Raw genomic sequence first — 23,715 nt, forward strand, 5'->3', positions numbered from 1 at the left:
TAGAACATGGCAAACTGTGGTCATAAAGGGATGCACATGGTCAGTAACAATACTGAGATACTGAGGCTGTGGCATTCAAACCATGCTTTATTGATAGTTAGAGGCCCTACGTCTGCCAAGAACACATTCCCCATTGCACTGCGCCACCAGCCTGGACTGTTTACACAAAGGCAGGTTGGGTCCATGGACTCATGCTGTTGGTGCCAAATTCTGACTCTACATACCACCTGCGTGTCTCACAGAGATGCAGATTCATGAGACCAGGCTACGCTTCTTCCAGCCCAACAAGATTGGTTATCTGAGTTACCGTAGCCTTGCTGTCAGTTCCGACCAGTCTGCCAATTCTCTCCTGACCTCGCATCGACAAGGCGTTTCCAACTTCAGAGCTGCTGCTGCTCCCTGGATGTGGTTGTGTTTTTCCCACCATTCACTCTCGGGATTGTTGTGAGTGAAGATCCCAGCAGATCGGTAATTCCAGAAATACTCAAACCAGTCTGTCAGGCACTAACAACCACACCACAGTCAAAGTTACTGAGATTCTGATGTTTCAAGTGAAGACTAAATGAATCTCCTGACCTGTATCAGCCTGATTTCAAGGAATACTCTGCTGCAACAATTGCCTGATTGAATGACTGCATGAATAAGGGGTGTACAGGTCTTTATAATAATATAAATATGTATGATATTGATTAATACATATTAATATTTATATCTCTAATATTCAAATATTAGAGATGACACTAATTTAAGTGCACACAGAGGTGTTTGAGAGAGGAAGTAGATAAAAGAAACAGCAAATCAATGTAGTAGGAATAAAGCAGCTAGTTGCAAACCACACTGAACCAAAGACAGATTTCAACCATGGGTCTAATTGCAATGGTCTATCTCCTTTTCACACACAGTGTTAGTCCTATTAATGCCTTGTAAACAACAGTCAATCAAAAAGGCACCATACTGTATTGCAAACCCACACAGTGCACCGTGTTTAACAATACAGAAGCTCTCAAATTAGTGGGCACGCTTCTAACTAAAGAGTAAATGCCAATTTTTGTTGAATACATATGGCTTCTTGTTCAGTGTACCGTGTGGCCTAAATCCTTCATTTGATCTCTGCAGCCATAACTACTGAATGTACCATCGGTGAAATGGCTCATTGCTTCTGTTATCATCGCCATTCCTTTTATCCTGTTATTATCTCTTTATGTCTGCATTCAACTCTCTGCCTCCCACCTACATTCTCTTTCCATCAATAACCCTCGGCAAAACCAGTCCGTAAGCGTGTCTGCTGTCACACGGCACAACTCCTGGTCTCTCCCCAAATTGGTACAGTTTGATTAGTGTGCTAGCTTTCTTCTGAGGCATTTGATATACAAGGAATCCCAGAGCTAATGCATTGCAAATTCTTCTCAATAATGAATTGCGTGGGTAGGATCAAAGGCATGGATATGGAGCATACCTTGCTGAGGAATGCCAGGGACCCAAAGGTAGCGAAGGCACTAATGAACCTAAACTAGCGATCATGAGGGACCTGAGAATGTCAGATGTTCAAGCTATGAGACAACATTCTCACACAAATAGAGCCATGCAGACTGGCACACCGATCTGTTCAAAGCAGGTTAAAATTATGAAGTACAGTGGACAAAAACCTACAACACTGCAGCCTTATTACTTTGGGTTTACTCCAGCACATTAGATTTGAAATGAAGCTATAAAGCACCTGTTACAAGCATTTACTAAAGATCACTGTTTAAAGTCTGTACTGACTATCACCAATATAAACACCAGAGGTCTGCTAAGATCTGTCGACATAAACCAAATATTAAATACTTTAACTGAGGCCTGAAAGTACTCCATGTCCCCTAAAATGATGCATATAGAAAAAAATGTATGTCATACAGATACAATATTCTATTATGGTGAGCATGCTGTCTTCTAGGAAACGTTAATCCAATTCATGAAAGAGGAGATTATAGCCCTCCCACTTAAACCATCTATTGTATTTTCTTCCTCTTTTACACATCCCCTTACATACACATGTAGTCATGGATTTAACAGATGTCTCCTTGAAGAGCACTGTGAACACAGTTATTGCAAGAAACACCTTGCTCATCCATTGGCTGTGGCCTTCCATCTCAATGCTTGTCAAAACATGATGGTTTTCAGAAGGATGATGATACAGCGGGGAAAATAAGTATTGAACACGTCACCATTTTTCTCAGAAAATATATTTCTAATAGAGCTATTGACATGAAATTTTCACCAAATGTCGGCATCAACCCAAGTAATGCACACATACAAAGAAATCCGAACATTAATGTCCATAAATTAAGTTATGTGTAATAAAGTGAAATGGCACAGGGAATAAGTATTGAACACATGAAGAAAAGGAGGGGCAAAAAGGTATGGAAAGCCAAGAAAGCAGCTGGAGTTTGTCAGTATTTAGAATGTAATCATGTCTCCTATCAGTGCAAAGTAATATCAGCTGGTTTAGTCCTGATTGATGCCTTTTAAAAAGGTTTCTCACCACCAAGGTGTCAGACAATAAGTATTGCATGATGGGCAATGGCAAAGAGCTGTCTAAAGACCTATGCAACCAAAGATTTCAGACATAAGAGTCAAAACAATAATCAGAAGGGTTCCCTAACAGTCCAGGACACTGGTGGAGAGCTTCAGAAAGACCTGGAATCAGCAGGTACAGTTGTTTCATAGAAAACAATAAGTAATGCACTCAACCGCCATGGCCTCTATGCACACACACCATGCAAGACATAGAGGCCATGGCGGTTGAGTGCATTACTTATTGTTTTCTATGAAACAACTGTACCTGCTGATCCCCTCTTTCTGAAGCTCTCCACCAGTGTCCTGGACTGTTAGGGAACCCTTCTGATTATTGTTTTGACTCCTGTTTTGCAATAGTAAGGTTGTGTAGGTCTTTAGACAGCTCTTAGACAGCTCTTTGCCATTGCCCACCATGCAATACTTATTGTCTGACACCTTGGTGGTGAGAAACCTTTTTAAAAGGCATCAATCAGGACTAAACCAGCAGATATTACTTTGCACTGATAGGAGACAGGATTACATTCTAAATACTGACAAACTCCAGCTGCTTTCTTGGCTTTCCATACCTTTTTTCCCCTCCTTCTCTTCATGTGTTCAATACTTATTCCCTGTGTCATTTCACTTTATTACACATAACTTAATTCATGGACATTAATGTTCGGATTTCTTTGTATGTGTGCATTACTTGGGTTGATGCCGACATCTGGTGAAAATTTCATGTCAATAGCTCTATTAGAAATATGTTTTCTGAGAAAAATGTTGACGTGTCCAATACTTATTTTCCCCGCTGTATATGACTGCCTTGTCTTCAGCAGTCCGAAGTGACTTAGCAATATCACATCAATATCCACAGGGACACCATCATGTTTAAAGTTTGGGAAGTGCACTGTGGTTAGTCAAAAACCAGAATTATCTTATCTGGATCGATCAAACTGGTTACATGTGGGAGCCAGGAGCTACAACAAGGATAACAGACTGAATAGTTGTGGTTAGTCTAAATGAGAAGAGGTGAAGAGAAGAAAAGCTAATTACTTAATAAACAGCACAATTGTAGTATTTAATTAAATTACTGACCATAAATTGCTCATAATACTGAATATAATAACACTGAGAATGAAAATGAAGCGTGCTGTAAATGCAAAACATCTGTTCTCCCCCCTTTAAGCCATAAACAAATATTTTCATACATTAAGGAATGCACTGTTTGTGCATTGTTCAATGGAAGGATAAAAAGGAGGCATACATGAATGCATGCATCACTGCTGGTGGAAACTGAAGCCTGTGATTAATTATTCCCAAAATTCCACCACTTGAGTCAGAAATTTAAAGAATATGTCAACTGGACTGGACTCTATTCAGGAGCGCAAGAATACACAGAATGGGTGAAACGCTGACTGTGTCACATGGTAATGACCTCTATGTGGAGGAATCAATAACCTGGGGCAGCTATGGAACACACTCAACATATGCCACCATCCCATAGTCTTGGAAGCATCAAGGGCTTAACCAGGAAGTGGCATGGAAAAGGGCTGTCTGTGCTGCTTTTATGATATAGTATATGATAAAGTGCTTGACAATCAGGGTATTAAGACGGATGGAGAAACAATGCAGAAAACATATAATGGAATATCTAAGTTTGTATTTCTTGCCAAACAGAATATGTATAGCTGGAAATAAATATAGTGCATAAGCTCAAGTCAATTAAATTGGCTAGAATGGTATCAACCAAAACTCTGAGCCAAAACTATTACAGGATTTCTCTTGCTTACATTTAATCAAATTCATGGAAGTAAAAAGAACAACATGCATCCATCTGTAAGACATAATTTACTTGAAACACTTGACTTTCTTTGGTGTAGTCTAAAACCTGGAAGCTCTGAGGAGGCATTTCCTATCACCCAATAGTAACTCAGCTATTGGCCAACAGTAGCTCACTGAAGATTGATTACACAGCAGCCTGTGAAAGTGATGAATACCACTGCAAAAGGGGGGCTAAATTGGAAGTATATTGAAAGGTGGTAGATTGAAAGAAAGCCTGGGAAAGAACAATGTAATCAGAAAACTAGAAGGCATGAAAAAGGAAAGAGTGTTGCTCAGACCTAATAGTGCTTCCAGGGGCGGCCTCAATGGTCCACATACAGTGCAGGTTGTGCTCGTAGGGAGCTGGATAGCCCGGAGACAGGATACGACCAGAGGGTTCATCCTTGATGGTTCCCCCACACTCCGCTAGAACAAGGAGGGAAGACAAAAAGACACAGAGATTTAAAAGGTGATCAATGAGAAGGGGCGATTAAAAAACTGTACAACAAGTAAAAGATCAATACCATTGTGAAAGTCAAATTAATTAAAGGATAAAGCAAGGTTAACATACTTAACATACCAGAGACTACATCATCCCACTTCCAGAAAGTGCATCACATCAGTTTCCTCTCATGATTATTAATTATTGACACAGCAGTCATACACTCAAATGTGATATGCTTCATCATCTTATTTGCAATCTGAATGATAAGAGGGAGAGCAGCCAACTCAATATACTATGTATCTTCTTGGCTCAGCAAAAGCAATCCACCATCTCAACCATGATCTCATCTTGTTGCCTTTGAAAGCTGATGGACTTGTTTACTGAACAACACAATTCATTCAATATAATCAGACTCAAGTTCAGAGGAACTTCAAGGAAGAAAGACGCTTTGACTAATATACCAGTATACACAGTAGAGATGTCATAATACATTCTTAATGCTATGGCTGCATAATTAATCACAAAGTAATCAAAATCACAGTGCACCTCAAGAGTTGTTTTGCTACAGAGATGCCTTGGTCAACAAATCATATTCCCAAAATATAAAGGACATGTTTGTTTGGTACAACAACCAACAATAATCATGTCAGAAATTTTATATTTTTCATGCAGGTAAATGACCCTTCCAACTAAAATCTCATATTGCAATTACTGGTACAATATCTGCCCATATATTGAAAACAAAATGATGGGTTTCCTTTAGTAGTACAGCCCTACTTGATACTAAATATGACACACACAAGTGTATGAGTTGCATGTGTAACATGCTGTTGTTATTATATACTGTCCCTGTCTTCTTCACTTCAAGTGTAAAGTCAGACATCCCTGACATACGGTATGTGGGTATGCTTGACTAACATAATGAAAGATAATGGAAGCACTGCTGATTTCTATCTACTGAGTGACATGATAGGCAATAGATCACATAGACACAAAGGAAGTACCTGTCTAAGGAAATGACTACATTAACAGAACACAGACATGTGAAAACTTGTCATGAATGACCAGAAGAATGCTGCTGTGCTGAGGAAGCTTACAGGTGTATGTGTAGTAGTAGTAGTAATAGTCGATATGATGGCTCTAGTGTCGTATCACAGTTCAACAAGCCGCCCTGAGGTACTGTACACACCAAACCTCAGCTCTGTCTCTTTAAAAATTGACAACCAAAACAAACACACATCCATGAAACAACAAAATCAAAACCAGAGGCCAAAACATTTTGTCAAGAGCAGAGGGAAGAATGGAGCTTTTTTCAGCCTCAAGTAATGAATTGCCATCAGAAACGCTCTGTGACTGAAAAGCAATTTTCAGCCCCCCTTCAATTACCACTTCCTACCCTTATCCAAAAAAGTGACTGAGAAAAAAAGAAAAAATGTTCTCAAGCAACATCAGATTTGAAGTCTTTTTGTTCACATTTTTGAGGCCACCTCAACTGACAAGAGGAGGGGGAAAGCATTCTTGTTTCTTTCCCTTCTCCTGAGAGGAAAACAGCTTCTTCAAGCAGGAGGAAAATGGAGGTCTAGGAATCATACTGATGATGATAGTAATGACGATGGTTGTGGAATCCATCTGTGACAAGTAGGTTCTGTACTCAAGTATAGCGACATCAGCAGACACACACATCCAGGCCTTGGAAGATGGAAGTACCGTCTAAGGAATTGACTACATTAACATAATACAGACCTGCACCGAGTGGAAACACATCAGACATAAAACATTTTGTGCTTAACAAACATGTCTATCCTTATGTGTGCAAATCAGTCTGTCATTTTTTCCTCTCTCCTTCACAGTCTAGTGGTGAGGACCCCGATTTTCAATTCCACTAACAGATAATATTGAGTTTATGCAGCCCTTTTCAGAAAGCGTCAGGAGCTGCCAAACGGCCTTCTCACCTCTCACAGTAAAAGTGTCAGAATTAACAATGGCTGCACATGGAAGGACCCGTCTCAAACCCTGGGCTGCCGATGTTTTGACATGATAATAAAATTAGCAGCAGGATGTGAGGACGTTTTACGACCTTTTGGGGTCAACCTTGCTGTGGATCCACAGAAAAAAACCAGACAAGGTAAAAATGCTGGAATACACTGAAATACTGTATGTTTCATCAAGAAAAAAAAGTATACACATGATGATCCACAGTCTCTCTGCTTTTTCTCTATAGCACAAACTCAAACATCGTTAACTCTCTCTTGCTTACACGCTGAGTCACCTCGGAGATAAGAATGACTCCTGTCGTTAAGTGGAGAATCTTACGCTGATATTCCTGTGAACATAAAATCAGCAAATGTTTTTATTTTTCTAAAATATAGTTAAACTCTAATGTCTGTGTGATGTGATTATGGTCAAGCTACAGTATGACATGCTGAGTCTTATCTCACTACAACGGACCAAGAAGTCAGCAAAAGTTTCCTACAAACTTCTGCCTGCTCACAAGGATCACCATCAGCCTTTATATTCTTCTCCATCGACCCTGGACTGAGGTCACCAGGTCAGCTGAGTGGCCCCCTCTAGCTGACCCTCTCTGCTGGACAACCACTGCTTCCTGGAAAACATCACCTCTCTGGGAGAGTCACGAGTGAAGCAAGCACTGAAACAACCACTTCGGGTCGACCTGAAAGGTGCTTCAACTTAAAACGATGGTGGTAAAAGAAGGCAGACTGTTTCTGCTGTGTGGTAGGAGCTGATGCTAGACAGTGATCAGAATTCAGATTTTTTTTAGCCAGAGAAAAGTTGATTTTTATCTCTAGTGTCACTGCTATTCTCTGGAAACTCTTCATTCTGACAATTACAGGACAATTATATTTGGCGGTTCGAATCTGACCTCTTTGTTGCGTTCATGATTATTGTATAATTTATCCATTTCATTCAGTCACTCATTGACCTTAAGCTTAATACAACATACAGTACTGGTAATGTGTACTCAGAGTATTCAGAGAGTTTACTCCCTCTTTTAAGACCGATTATTTTGATTTGGCCAAATTCCCTCCGCAATTTAAATTCAAGTGCAGTAGTTGCTAGACTCATCTCCATCATGCTTTCCATCATGCATTATACATTTAAGCAGCAATAATCACCACAGTTGGCCTCTGATCGTTTTTGCTGTCGAAGCATAAACACACCAAACATTGCAGCCACACACATGCATAATGTAAACAGAGAATGAGCTTGGCTACAGGAAACGCTTTAAAGATTTGACCTTGCAGTTTCTGATTTCACTGTCTGGAAAAAGTGTCAACATATTAATCTTTGCAGTCTTGCTGAGGTTTTCAGTCTCTGTTCAAGCCCCTGTGTGCTTTCCTAGGTTGCAGAAAACTTAGTGTTTCATGAAGTGAAAGGAGAAGGCAGTGATCTATCAAAGTAAGACAAAGCCATCTCTTTCTCCTAGCCTTGTGACCTAAGAAACCATTGCTCAGTGCAACTATGGCACTGCAACTCCCTCAGCCACTCGACCGCTTCAATCCATGTCCCCCTGTACATCTGAAATCATTCTAGCTCTACTTTACCTTGTTGTCTCATCTTCTACTCAAAGTATCTTAAATTTCCCTCTACACAACAGCTTGATATGTGTATGGGTGCTGATAAGGACAAAATGTAAGATATGTTTTGTAATATATGGGAATAAAATGTGAACTAAGAGGGATTTGTATGTTTACAAAAACAAAGGCACGAACAAATGTAAAACAAAGTTGTATATCAATTAATAGAGTCAATCTATGGAATAATTTAGAAATAGAAATGAAAATATGTAACACTTAATAGATGAGCTGAAGGAAACCTTTTTGATCAAGGTACAAGGTGTTTTGGATTTATACTTTCAGGAAAAAAAGAAATGAATCATTGTTTGTTGTTTTTTGAAGTGTGTACTAGATTCTACAGGATCGAAATAAACTCACTAAACCAAACTAAAAAGAATAAATATCCACAAATCAAACATTTCCCCCCCTGAGCAAAACATCAAACTTATCCTCTGTTAGCTGGATACTAATGTGTGGAGATGTGTGTTTGTTATAATATACATTTAAAAGCTATTACATATATTGGATATGCAGCTTAACATTAAGTGTCATTAACTACTGCTAACACCTCTGTGTCCAACCTAGAGCAGCTCAGGGATTCAACCTTGCAATATCCCCCCTCTGTGACTTTCAGGATATACACTCTCCCCACTGTTTGCAACTCAGTTTCCTTCTCCTTCCTCTCCTGCTCGCTGTACGCCTCTCATCTACGTTCAGTGTGTCCCTGCTGCTGAAAAGTAATCCCACCATTACAAACAGAAGCAGTCCCTCATTTGCTCCCAAATTCACTCCGGCTGTTAGGCTATCATCTGCAGTGAAAAGGGCACGGGGAGGACAAACGTGTTCAGAGATACAGAGAATGCTAAATGTTGTTTATACCCAGACATGAAATTACCTGTCAGTTTGGGTTGAAAAGGGAACCAAGTAATATTATTCTAATCACCTTGGCCGATGTCAAAGAACACCGTTCTGTCTGTTTTCCTGACTGAGCTTCTTGCTGAGAAAACTCTGTCAAACATGTCACCCAGGAGAAAAGCCAAAAAATAGTTTGGGGCTTTGTTTCAGTGCCACCATATAGGCTCTATGTGTATTAGGGCATATCAGTTTTAACAGTTGTGAAAATAACGCATGCTATGTTTATATCAGCTGGTGGCAAATGACAGGTGAACTGGAGATGAACTCCACAAATACAATGATCAGCTGGTTACACCCCCTACTAGTCTATGCACTCAGGTGTGTTGCAGAGAGATGCAAAGTTTGATTTTAGTAAAAAGACAAAAAAGAAAAGAAAAAAGCAGAAAGCAGAAAGGGAATTTTGCAACCATGATGCAATATGAATATGATGAGCTAAATAGAGCACAGTTATTTTTGATGAGATAATGCATTGAAGAAGGTGCTGGGAAAGTAACCAAATGGATGCCCTAAAATAGCAGAGCTAAAACAAACCACATAGCTTTTCAAAACCTCTAAATGCATAGTCACATTGTTATTAGGATGAGGAACTAGGTCAGACATATTTATTCAGCTAAACAAACTGAAACTGGTTTGGATAAGCCATGAGCCAGACAGTAATGCAGCCACTGACATGGTATTATAACATTATACAACAAAATGCTAATTAACATCATCATATATTCACAGAATTCAACTTAGTATATAATGTAAAAACTGTTATGGAAGTGATAACATATTGACATACGGCAGGATAGAGCAGAATACCATAACATAACATCACACTAGATAGAATCCCTAAAGGTATCTGGCATAGAGGCAAAAATGACATGAAATGAATGTATTGCACTTAAATGTACATTTCTATTTTTATGCTTCTCTACATTTCTGCAACAGGGTTAGCTACTTGTTCGTTTGACATAAAGATTTGTCAGACACAATACACTGGCTTATAAAATCTGATGAGTTATTTAAGCTTAAACCACCAACAATATATCAAGTCTTTAGCTACAACTTGGCAGCTATAAGTGCAAACCGCTGCTAAGATTAGTGCATCGTGAGCCCAATAATATACTCACTTAGAGTGTCGCAACAAAGTAAAGTCAAAAACCAAACTTAATGTAATGCACTGTAATGTAGTGCATAGAAGTCCATAGAACCCCAATATTTAGTACAGTAGTATGGTCACATTTGATCAGCATTCATCCTGTATGAGAGAAGCATCTGACTCACCAGCACAGAGTGGGAGGGGGCTGTCCCATGCCCTCCTCTCCCCCCTCAGGCAGGTGAGCACCTCTGGGCCTTTCAGAGTGTAGCCTGGATCACAGCTGTATGACACGGTGCTTCCTGCAAAATGGCCTTTGTCCTCCCTCTTGTAGCCAAACTGGGGAACACCTGGATCCTCACATTTCACCAGCTCGAAACCTTGAAGAGAGAGGGACAAGGGGAAAGAAGGAGGGGCAAGTACAAGGATTAGAAGGGGTAAAGAGGCAACAAGATGAGTTATACAGAGATACACACAGGGTATGCTTAAATGTAAAAACTAAATGTAAACTAAGGTTGGTGTGTGTGTTTTTCAAGATAGGGTTCTACTCACTAGTGAAGTGCAGTTCAAAGCCTTTACTGGTGTTATCTGCATTGCTGATGAACTCCAGCCACATGGAGCTGGAGGTGGAGTTCAGGGTTGTCTCTAGCAGCTCATTTCCTGTAAACAACCCCAGCAGACGAGCCTTGTTGCTGTTGCCATCAAAGACCTGAAAAGGAGTGGGAGGAAACACCTGATTAAGACGATCATGTGTTCACACGTGGATATACTAAAAGGGCAGCAGCGTACACGCATGAGATGGGCACATCAACCCCCAAACCCTCACTTTGAGCATGTCGTCCTCCTCCAGTCTGAAGTCTCGTGCTCGTAGCTGGATGCCTTTGCCGGGCTGCGTTTGGATGGAGTAAATGCACTCGTGGTTGTTGCCGTAGTAACCGGGGTAGTTGGGTGAGAGCAGCACCCCTTGCATGCCAGTCACGGATGAGCCGCATTCAGCTAGAGAAAAAGAGAGAGAGAGACAGAGGAGAGACAGAGAGATAGAGAGAGGGAGAAGGTGGTAGTGTTGGAGAGAGCAGAGGACATGTCAATCGCTATATGTTTGAAACTCAAGAGTGTATTTATTCATGCTGTCATGCATAGGGAGATGGGAGAGGTGATGGAAGAGGAATGTGGTCTCTGACTGTACCTGAATGTTGAGTGGCACATCATCATAATCACACTGCAATCTGAATATGATTAACAGTAATTTCAGCACTATTTGAAAATTGCCATTTCTGAATCCCATTAGTGAGTGAAAAAAGATGAGTTGGGGGGGGGGGGGGTCACTCTATAGAAAAATAGCTACCAGAATATCAATGACCACCAAGCCTTACCAGAAATTTGAGCCTCATGAATGCAGTATGGTAAGATGAGGTGAGCTGATGAGACTGTTTGGTATCAAGTTTCTAAAATAAGGGTGAATATGACAGAAGTGTGAAAATGAGGAAATAAGCCGTCACCATTGTCCTTCAAAGAGATGCACTCTGTAGCCATATAGAGCTACAGGCTACAGGAAGCTAACCAGGAGCCAAAGAGACAACCAAGAGAGGGAAATTGCTTGACCTACTTCACCTATGTGTAAACCCTGACACCAGACATACTGTATAGAAACCAATCAGAAATCATTGGTGTGGGTAAAGACAACAAATACAAATATGACTTCACTAAATGTATACGAATTGAACTGTAATGACTTGTTTTCAATACAGTTTCAAAATCCTAATGCACACAAGTTACTTTCTAACTTTAGAAACAAGAAAACAGAAGTGATTATATATATATATATATATATATATATATATATATATATATATATATATATATATAGAGAGAGAGAGAGAGAGAGAGAGAGAGAGAGAGAAGTGACAAGCTGAAGTTGGACCCACAGCTGTGAGAGACAGGGTGATCAGTAATGCAGCGCAGTCCGGGATCCGACAAACATACACAGATACATCACCTGCAAGGACGGTGCCACTAAAAAAAAAGGACAGCGCTATACGCTCTCCAGCCAGCTCACCTGCGTCTCACCTGAGGCGGTCAGAGGAGCCTCTGCTAGTTCTCTCTCAGCCTGGTGTTTGTCTGAACTTTGTATAAAAAGAGTTCAACTACATATGAAGATCTAACCGCTATCTGAACACCGGTCAGCAGAGCTCAGTGGCTGGTGTGTAGCCCCGCTATGTGTTTGTAATTTGTGTTGTTGTTTTGTGCACTGCTTTCTTAGCCAGGTCGCTCTTGTAAAAGAGGTTTTTAAATCTCAATGAGTTTTACCTGGTTACATAAAGGATAAATAAAAAAAAAGAAATAACGGCAAGAAAAACAAATCGCCCTCTCAATTGCTGACTGTATGTTTGGTCTGAGCATTAGGCTAACTAGTTCTAACTCCATCTGACTAAGTTCGGCATCTGTATATTCAGGTTCATAAAGGTCTCCCTTTGGCTCTGTGCTAAAAGGGATGTCTTCATCACGTATCAGAGTCAGACATGATTACGTTAACTATCCGAGCAGTAAACACCGTGAAACAGGTGAAATGTGCACACCTGTCGTCAGACTGTAGCGTGCAGTGATACAAAGGGAGAGAAAATAGCGCCTAGCAATTGTGAGGTCTGACTTTTTCATGCACAACGGTTTTGTGATGTGAATGTAGCCTATTACTCTTTCAAACTTATTATTTACTTATTTGTTTTTGTTATAGCCTACCTCAGACTGGTGTATGAAGTTTTTCATTTTTATTTTATTTATTTAGCCAGAACAATGTAGACTGGTCTTAAAGCAGAAGTGAGTGGTCCGGTCGTTTTCGCTAATGCTGCGTTCCAGGCAGGATTTTGAAATCGTAAATTACAGCTTCAACTTACGACTTTGTAGCGTTCCAGGCAACCCACTCGTGTTTTTCCGACCTGTTTTACCGGTGAAAGTCACTATAACGGCCACTCTTAACTTCCGACCGGTGAACTCGTACCAGATCGAACTGGTACCACTTCACGGTCGGAAAAATACGAGTTTCCTTGAACGCACCATAACAGTCCTCGTCGCTACGTCACCACATTCACGGCGTTCCTTGGCTGCACACACAGCCCTGCATGCCGTTCTCTCTCCTCATTGGATAAAAACTGTAGGATACGATAAATGTTTTCTCTTCGGCTCAGAGCAGAGCAGAGGGACTGAGAGACCCGTGTTTCAGTCCAAACACTCTATGTAAGTGATTGCTGTCGGAAGATATAACTATTTAAGACTTATATTAACACAAATATATCACTCACTTCTGCTTTAAGACAAATGTTTATTTTTGTATTCCTGGATGGTTAAGAGATTAATAGTGTTTTTTTTTGTTGTTGTTTTTTTATTGTGGACTGGTCTAAAGAGACATTTTTTCTGGGAGTTTTCCAAAAGGTTTTTCAGTATATTTTTAAAAACCGAGGTTTGAACCGAACTCTGAGTCAAAAACCGAAGTTCGAACCGCTACGTATACACAGTATACGTATATATATAAAAGAAGCAATTATAAAGTTCCTGTTTTCTGTTTCTGCTTTTAGTATGTTAAAAAAACACAAGTAGGTCAATCACCATAATTATTTGTGCTCAATCCTATTATCTGGACTATCAGGATACAATCAGTATTCATATCAACACACAAATGCAGCCCTCTATCACAGAATCAACACAATGACCTAAATCTTTGCAGTTTAACCCGTCATGTTTTCCAGGCACTGGCAACCAGCAGCATCAATAATTAACATATTTCAGCTCCTTAATGTCATCCTCATTAGAGCTGCTGCTCTATATAATTTGGACAAAGTCAAAAAGGCTGTTTCTGGGAAGCTATCCAATGAGGAGACAAAACGTGGGTGGATGAAGGGATGATAATGAGGAGAATTCAAAGGGAAACGTCTCGTCTTCCAACGAGACCGACAGTTTTGTACATTTCTTAATGAGTGGGTGTTGGTGAGGGGGCTGGGGTGGTGTGGTGGCATTGTGAAGGGATTATAGGGGGAGTGACAAAAGTCAAAATAAAGCATGTGGACCACCTACCAACACACCTTGGCAGAGGGGAACTCCACACCCGCCTCCTGCCCCCTAAGCACACCACCCTCGCCGGCCCCTCTAAACGGTAACCTGGGAAACAGGAGAAGATGAGGGCGTCGCCCACGCCATACTGCAGGCCCTTCCTGGTGCTGTAGGGTGGGATCCCAGGGTCCTCACATGGCTCCAAATCATACTCTGTGAAAAAAAGACAGAATCAAAAGTAAAGGTATGAATGTAGGTTACATTATGTAACAATTATTTATTTTTTATCCTTTTTAGTTTTTATTTTTACCCAGACAATATCACCCCACAGATACAACTCCCTTTGATATGCAAATGTGTGAGAGTGTAAATTTAACATATATTAAAACCTCTGTTGTGCTTTGAAACATTTCCACAAATAATATGGAGGGCAAACCATGCTTCAGTGAGGTGAATCCTTTCTAAATTCAATTTCACATCTAAAACTCACAAGACCAAATGTCAGTTATTAAAATTATTCAAGCATCACGGGGGGCCATTATAAGTATTAAAATTGCAACAACATTCAAACTGTTATCTATTTATCCACTGCTTTTCATCTTTCCCGTACAGCTAAAGTCTTTCTGAGGTGAGCAGGGAGGTTTTTTTTATACGTATAGTGATATGTAACATCATTTTAATTCCATCCAAGGTGTTCATATCAAGAGGTGCTGTGAGAGCAAAAGGAGCTGAAATGATGCTCTCAGAAGGTAAAGGGCCATCTGTGCTCTATTCTAAAATTAATCTATTCTCTTGATGTTAACCATTTCACTTTTCATTCGAGTTGTGATTACACATTTCCAGAAGACATACTTAGAAGATATGTGCTAGCCTCCTCCAAGCTATGCATGGCTGTTTGTGTCGATGACCAACTGAAACAGGCCATTATTATTCAAAGGTCATGGGAAGTCTCTGATCCGCACTCAGGGGCCTGAGCTGTCCACTCCCAGCCTCGCTCTATTCTAAATGATTAACATGCCTCAGCACTGTGACCGGCACTTTCAGCTGACCCTCTTTCCCTCCCCTCAGTGTTTTGAATTACTAAATCCATTCTCACCGGAGAAAGTGATGTTGAATCCCTCGTAGGAAACAGAGAAGTCGGAGAGAAAGCGGATCTGAGCCGTGTAATTTCCAAACAGGCCTGCGCTGAGAGGTGGAGGCAGAGTGGAGCCCGTCAGTCTCCACAGGGGCTGAGAGAAGCTGCCGTTCTCTGTCACCAGCAAATGGTCGTGAGGGCTCTCCAGGTGGAAGGTGTGGAACGTGAACTGGACACCTGAATAAGAGAGAAAGAACCAGACCTTGTTTACTTTTGACCTTTGAATAAGTACAGGTCTTTGTGGCAGCTGTGGCTCAGCCAATCAGAGGGTTAGTGGTTTGATAGCAACCTCTTCCAGTCTGTGTGTCGAAGTACTCAGCAAGATGCTTAACCCCTAGTAGCCCCTGGCTGGTCCATCAGTGTGTACAGTACGTGTGATCTTTTTGTATGTGTATGAATGGGTGAATGTTAGCGCCTTGAGTCCAAGTCACTTAGACTTTAAAAGTACTTTACAAGAGCAGTCAATTTACCATGGTAATATATTCCGTATGTACAAGTAATACATTCATGCAGTAAAGCAAGGAAAAAGTAATTACATGGCAAAAAATAGAGTCAGAGACAAAGTTTTAACAGTTTCAGGCTGGAGTCTTTGGATTCATGAGAAGCATCTATTCCCTGTTTTCCTCCCTTTCGACTTATCAAACACATTACACCCAAACAGGGCGAGCATCTGCAAATGAGGCTGTGTCAATTTGATGTGAGCTTTCTACCAAAGGTGACATGACTGGAGAGTCGTCGTGTGGCACTGTAGCCGTAGGCCAGCCTCTCAGCACTCCAGTCATCCAGAGACAGCTTGTTCGGCAATATAAAAAGGCCACACCGTAGGGGGAAATGACATTGTAAGGGAAATTGAATTTGACTGCTGCATGTGTTGACACGGAATTTCCCTGCTAACCTTTGCCATGGGAGGTCTCGATCATCCACGTGCAGTTCAGGTTGTGTGGGTAAAAGTCTGGAAAGCCAGGCGACAGGATGGTGCCGAGGTTGCCCTGGATATAACCTCCGCACAGAGCTGGCGTGTGGAAACATGCGAGAGATGGATGAGGGAGAGGGATGAGAAAAGAGCGGAGAGGTGAAGTCAGAGAGGGGGAAGACGACAGCAACAAAGTTTCCCGAAAGAAAGAAAAAAATGACGCAATTTGTCTGTGCATTTACAATGTGGTAAGATGCATTTTGCCAGAGATGCCCTTCAAAACAGCATAAAAAGGAGTCGTATCATCAATATCATTACAGAGTGGGCAAAAATCAATACTGTCCTTAAATATAAAAGCATTTACAGATGAGGAAAGAGGGAAACATCAAAGGGTAAGATCACTGTCGTACATATAAAACATTTATGATGAAACAAGGAAGAAACTTCAAAAAACTTCTAAAACAAGAGACGTAGAAAGAGAAACGACCATCTTATATGGATTTTATAATAAGTCAGATATATATAGCAATTTCAATGTGATGCAATATGAAGCAAAGTGCTCAAAATCATTTCTCATGTTTCATCTGCAACAACATACAACAATGAATTCAGCTTTAATCCCATTTATGAATAGGAGGAAATCTGGCAGGCGACTATTCATTTCTAGGTCAATACTGTATGGAACGTACCATCGCAGCTAGGCAGGGGGCGGCTCCACTGGAAATTGGGTTCACATTCTAAAGGCTCTGTGTCACTGAGTGTGTACCCTGCTTCACAGCTGAATGTCACCAAAGCGCCCACATAGAAGTCATTGCCATGTCGCTGTCCATTGACAGGTATGCCAGGGTCCACGCAGTGATCCGACTGTAACTGCAAGGCTGGAGAGGAAAGGGAAAAGAAACACACGATCAACATACAGTACATTGACTCGTACACAGAAAATCCATCCGCTTGCAGTGTAATTACGTTTTTATCCTGTTCTCAAAAGGTCAAGTGCAGGTCAATGAATTCTAAAAAGGTTGCTTGCATTCTCAAGGCACATTTGAGAAATAATTTACAAAAACATCCTGTTACAGGATAACAGGAACGAACCAGTGAGAAGTTTTTCCCACAGTGCCTGGCATTCTTTCTAAATGAGTAGCACTCGTGGTGAATTAATGAAGCGTTAAGATGAGATTTGCCCACAGAGAAAGTGTAAATTGTTACCAGTGAAGGCGGCACAGGTACTCTTAAATATGGGGTTGGGGTTGTCTTAAGGAGCGAATTACAGGATATGTGTATGTGCACATGGCGGTGTATATGAGGTTTGAGCATGATAATGTGTGTCATGACAGGGATATCTGACAGAGTAATCTCATCCAATTTACTTTCTAATTATAGGTGTTGTAATAAGAATGGTTTCATGGTGAGATCGAGCGCCTGCGGGTCCTGTTTTTACAGCCATGACTCAATAGCTTGAACCAGTACATTGAACAAGGCTTACAGCTGTGGGGCATGGGTGCACGAGTCACTGTTTCATAGTATATCTATTCAGTATCTTTAGGTACGGGTTTGACTTCCACAGGACTCTAAATCCTTACTCTCATAGCGAATACGGAAGCCGATGTCGGAGTGGCTCTTGTCGGTGGAGAAGAGGAGGTACAGGAAGTTGGAAGTGCTGATGAGGAACTGGGGGACCTGGGTGCCCTGGTAACTGCCGATCAGTGATGAAGACGGGAATCGGCCATCGCGCACCTCAAGGATGTCATAGTTGACCTCTGTGCGGAACCTGAGAAGAGAAACAAGACATTTCAATTCTGTCTGTGTCTACATAACTAAAGCAGCACGTCAACTGAAATGATAATGATGTGTAGGCTGGTTCTACATTATTGCCTGTTGTGTGTGTCAAAATTTACTTGATGAATATTTCAAAATAAATTTGTGTTTTTCGGAGTTGCCCCAGGGTCTCGAAGCAAGTTTATCTTCTCTTGGGCAAATAGACAAAAGTTGGAATCGATATGAAAATACACCAAAAAATCTACCCAAGTCAACTAACTATAAAACCAACCAAAAACTGGGGAGCTGAAAAAACAGATCTATATAAATTTTGACATCTGGGCTCAATTAAAATCCTACAACAGAGATTGATGCTTGAATGAGGCTTATTCAGCTGAGCTAACACATTTAATTAAGATTCTGGCAAAAGTAAAAATGTCTCAGACTTTAAAGGAAGTCAGAGACATTTTGTCTATTCCTCTACAAGAGCTTCTTCAAAACACCAGTGGTTAATTTCACCTGTTGGAACTTTTTTGATTGAACCAACATCCTGAAACCAGGACAGCTTCATTCATTTCCAAATTTGCACATGATTGAGTTTTAAGAATACTCTGAGACATTCGAAACGCTTAGTTGTGTGCATCTGCGCAGCCTGCGTCAGTGTGTGCTCAAGCCCGTTGCTGTGTGTTGCCATCTTTGTTGCCGGAGCCACTTCATCTTCAAAGCCATGAATAAATTTCTTAGTTTCAGAACCATGTCATCTAAATGAAGCGGTCTGTGATATTTTATTGATGTTACATAAAAATTAAAGAGCGACAAACATGTTGTATTCATTTTGCATGGTGTTCATTTTGCATGGCATGCTATCGTGGCAGGGGCGAGGATGAGATGGGCTTGCAAGGATAAGCCTTAGTGAAACGCTAATGTGGCGTTTGATCCTGCGACTGTATGTCTCTCTCTTTCTCTGTTTCAAACATCAGGACAAATTACCTCTTCTCCCATCTCTCCGGTTCCCTTTGACAGACCATCTCCATTTACATGCTCATGCACACTGAAACACTTGCAGGTCTTGGCGGCCTCTCTTTGTGCATGTGCGCGCTTGCAGTAGGTGTGTGTGTGTTTTAACTATAAGGATATCATCAGATCTTCAGGGAGCGGGGTATCAAATGAAAGGATGAAATACTTATGGGTACGTGCTAAATAAAACATTGTGTTATCCTAGTAGGGGATGTATGTTGATGTGCATTAGATCTACTGCATTTGCCTGACTAAGCCACGACAGATGGAAAAAGATTAAAGGGAGTGTTGAAAAGCAGAGAGACGACTGCATCCATGTTGAAATTGTGAGAAGGTGCAAAGAAAAGAAGAAAAAGGAAAAAGGTAGCTATCTGGGTGACTCACTTGTCGAAGATGATCTTGATGGGGTAGCCTGGAGGAGCCTCAATGATCCATTCACAGTTAAGGGCCTCCTTATAGAGTTCTGGCCAGCCAGGGGACAGGATGATCCCACTGGGAGCCTTCAGATCTCCTCCACACGGGGCTAAAAGAGAGAGAAGAAGTGATGAGAGAGAACAGTTGATGTATGACAATGTCCATAGATGATCCCATACATCAGCTGGGGCTCATCCCATTTCTTTTACTGCCTGGGTCTATCTAATGTAAATTGGTGACAGCTCACTTCAAGGTTAACCGTACCTCCTACCAACATGCGTGTTATTGCGCATGTGTGTGTGTGTGAGAGTGCGTGAATGCGAGTGCATGCATTAGGTATCTGTGTGAACTGTTGTGGTTCCTCCCCTGACACTGCTGTCTATAAATCTGTCATGAAACCCCTCCTACAAAGGGGGCGCTGCTGTCGTTCCCATCAAACGGAGGGAAAACGGAACATCTCTGATCACTAGCACAAAAGACACTTGAGCACATCGACCCCCTCTCTCCCCTGCCCCTCATCTCTGTTACTGCTCACTTTGCCATGCATCTCTTTAACTGCCTATCCTTAACCAGAACACACAGGCGCAGTGGAGGAGCTTAGTTACAGCGCCAGCTCCTCGCTCCCTTTGAAGTGGAATGATTTAATCAGCCAACTCAGCATACTGAAGGACATCTATAAAACGCATTACACTACAAACGCAGGGGTATGATAGATGGTCTCGGAGGAATACAAAGCTGCTGTGGCACACAGGGGGAAGTGACATGTTTTAATAATAGTTTCTCCTTTGCGTATCATGAATAGTGAACCTGATTAGGCTCCTCAGACTCCTCGCCATCTCTGTACTGAATGTGTTACGCCACTGCTGTCCTGTTAACCTTAGCTGGTTAACACCTAGCTGTATCTTAGCTTTGCCAGCTGTATTAGCCTTTTATGGTTTGCTGGAAATAGTTTATTGACTCCTGAGTCAGAGAGGGGTAAATGGATGGTTCAGCAATCTGTATGTAAGCACAGCGTGTCTGCTGCATCAGATACTTCAAAGAACAAAGCTTCTATTTCATCGTCAGCCTCAATTCAGATCTCAGTGATCCCTGCCATAAAATCTTAGGGCATTTTTAATTATTAATTGATTATATTTGCATCAGTTGTAAAAGAAATAGAGTTGATGCACTTTTAAGAGGGGCAGCATTATCAGGTAGATTTCTGATGCAACACCAATGCAGCCACATTTTGGGCTGTTTACAATCTTCAGATGCAGAAATGTTGCATTACTAGCAAGAATGAACGTTAAAACAAACACATAGGTCTTTCACAGTTCTGAATAAGCTATAACACAGTGGGCGCCAAGTTGATGAGGTGATCACAGAACAAATGCTTTCAAAAGAAACAATATAAATAGTGTACTCTTTGTTGATCACCCCTCTGCATGGGTATCCTGCTGGCATCTTTGTTTGTGTGCAAAGATTTGGGAAACCTTTTGGAATACACATTTGTTGATTTTTAAAGTGAAAAGAAGTTTAACAGACGGTAAAATTAGCCTCCACGCTGCCCAGTGGAACGATGCAGGAACACGCTTGTGTCAGCTCAACTTTGCTGCAGCTGTTTTGCAGTCATATGAGGACTTTGCTTTGCATTTCTCTTCAGCAGATGTGAAGTTCTATCTGGGTTTCTTAATTTTACAGACCTTGTCTCAACTTCAACAGCTCCCCTTCAGTGTCATCTCTTTAAATGACATTTTGGACAGTAGATATTTTAAGCTGGAAGAGATGTGATATCTTTTAATAGGCTCCTCTGCTTTGCCGATGTCGATCAGCTTCATTATCAAATCTTTTTCCTGTTTTTGAGTTCATGAAATACAAATTAGCAGAGCATGAGCAAATGGAGACAAAGCTCATTTAATGTTTCACTTCAGAAGTCAACAACATGTGCAATTTAATCAAGCCCACGCAAACCTTGGGATTAAACTGTAATGCCTCTAACTCCAAGTTAAATACAGTATCAGCATATAACTGCAAAGTGTGTAATATTGGATAAAAATCTGCAATCATAACCCAATTAGCTAACCAAATATTAAATATTAAACCGAACAGTTTTATTTTTGTACACCAACATGTGCCACCAACATCAGGGTACATCTCATGGCACACCCAGGGTGTATCCAAATGCATCCCCTCTCCCTCACCTACCTTCACAACGAGGAACAGCATTGTCCCACACCACGTTGCCATCCTTGAGAATGCAGGAGACGGTTTGAGAGCCATGGGTCTTGACAAAGCCTTCTTCACAGAGGAATGAGATGGAGCTGCCCAGCTGAAGGCTCTCGCCAAAGCGCTTCCCATTAACAGGAACACCTGGGTCTGGGCACTCGTTGTGGCGGAATGCTACAGGAAACGTCGAGAGGAGATGAGATGAATGTACAAAATGTACAAAAACATCCTTTGTTTGATTACATGCTTTAAACAAAATCACAAGTACAGTGTCACATGAAAACAAGAAAACGAACGGATCACATGTAATTACGCTGTCATAGATTCTTGTCACATATCGCGAAAAGAGCTAATTTCCATGGAGATTCTAAAATAATTACCTAAGTTCCTTGACAAAACTTTTTTTCTTTCTACTGTCAGCATATAACACTGCCAGCAACAAGAGGAAATTAGTTTCACTTAGTGAGTCACATTGATTCACCCTGCTGCAGTGATTCTAGCGGGTGGGGAACCGCACCATATGCAGGTCATTGGTGCCAGGTGACGACGACATGAACAAGGAAAACGGTTTTTCATACATCATCAAAAACCTTATCTGTCAAACCGCTCAATGAGTAGGCGCTGGTTAGAAAGGCCACAGAGTCACACAAGAAGAGGCATAACCCTGGAGCAGAGCATGCAAACAAATACATCAGCTGTGCGACTATCTCTCTCACTTACTCTCTCGCTCTCACTCTTGTACACACTTACACTGGCTAGGTGACATGTGTAGGTGTTGATGAATCCTTCTTCTTTATCCATTAGACCCAAACAGAGTGCCAGCCACACCTCATCCATCACAATCATCTTATTTATGAACGTGCCAAAAATCCCCTCAATACAGTTTGGCATGTCCTTAATTAACATGAATGATGGAAGTTGTCCGCTCAGCCCCACAACCCCCCCAAAAAAAACAGTGCTGCAGTTCGATGCCACTGTTCTCAGGGACTCACCGTCATCTCCAATTAACTGCTCTTGACATTCATTCACCGTGCTGCATCGTTTATTTATTTATTTATTTATTCATCTAACTTGTTAATTAATGCATTAGCTACCATGTGTTGTCCACATTGTGGCTTTACTGAGGCACCTGGGCTGGACTGATGGCATGACTGCAAATGAGCTAGACTAGAGCAAGTCCCCAAAAGCATTCTGGGTAGGCTGAGATGTGTTATTTTAGCTACAGTTGAAGTGGTTTTAAAAATGTAGAGCAGGATACAGACTTTAGTCTTCGAAAGTAGAAACCTAGAAATACCAACTTATTAGAAATACCATCCACCACTGAGGCTTATTAAACATACACAGGTAGGTAAATATTACTACTGTGTTGGAGATTTTGTCTAAATATTCATCTAACTGTTTGGTTAGAACAGTAAAGCGCTTGTTCATGTGAGGCACAGTCTATGGTAGAGCCACACTCCAAGCCTGTAGAAGTAAGCAGTTATGGACTGGACTGAAGAATGAGGATACTGTCCTTCTATTCGGTGCAAGTTTGGTTGCAAAATTAGTTTAAACTACTACTAGATGATCTCTCTATTAAAAACACAAATGGACCAGCGTCTCAGAAGACAGATTTGCTCTAGTGAAAAAACGTTAAATAGGTGACGAGCAGCAAAGGAAACAAAGAGTAGGAGTCACTGTTATAATTTTAAAACAAAAAGTACAAAAATGTTTTTCCTTATCTTTCTCTTACAATAACATTTAACACATACTGTAAGGTATAACAATAACAACACAGTAGGCTATATAGAATAAATAAACCCCTCTTAACTTTTAGGTAATGTTACCAGGAAACACCTGTCAGGTGTTTGGGTTAATTAG

At 41.0% G+C, this 23,715-nt stretch overlaps 1 protein-coding gene across 1 annotated transcript in view; it reads right to left on the bottom strand.

Moving 5' to 3' along the window:
• The window catches only part of csmd2 (CUB and Sushi multiple domains 2), a gene marked incomplete at both ends in the record, with an annotated part of 242,791 nt that overhangs the window by 79,322 nt on the left and 139,754 nt on the right, over positions 1-23,715 (bottom strand). The window contains 11 exons of the mRNA XM_083982762.1: positions 4,659-4,785; positions 10,564-10,755; positions 10,928-11,084; positions 11,202-11,371; positions 14,441-14,629; positions 15,513-15,728; positions 16,447-16,563; positions 17,154-17,342; positions 18,045-18,232; positions 19,621-19,759; positions 21,835-22,029. Coding sequence (XP_083838888.1) covers positions 4,659-4,785; positions 10,564-10,755; positions 10,928-11,084; positions 11,202-11,371; positions 14,441-14,629; positions 15,513-15,728; positions 16,447-16,563; positions 17,154-17,342; positions 18,045-18,232; positions 19,621-19,759; positions 21,835-22,029 — 1,879 coding nt within the window. The remainder of the gene's footprint in view (positions 1-4,658; positions 4,786-10,563; positions 10,756-10,927; positions 11,085-11,201; positions 11,372-14,440; positions 14,630-15,512; positions 15,729-16,446; positions 16,564-17,153; positions 17,343-18,044; positions 18,233-19,620; positions 19,760-21,834; positions 22,030-23,715) is intronic.

The sequence above is a fragment of the Trachurus trachurus genome (assembly GCF_905171665.1).
Source record: "Trachurus trachurus genome assembly, chromosome: 11".
Lineage (NCBI taxonomy): Eukaryota > Metazoa > Chordata > Actinopteri > Carangiformes > Carangidae > Trachurus > Trachurus trachurus.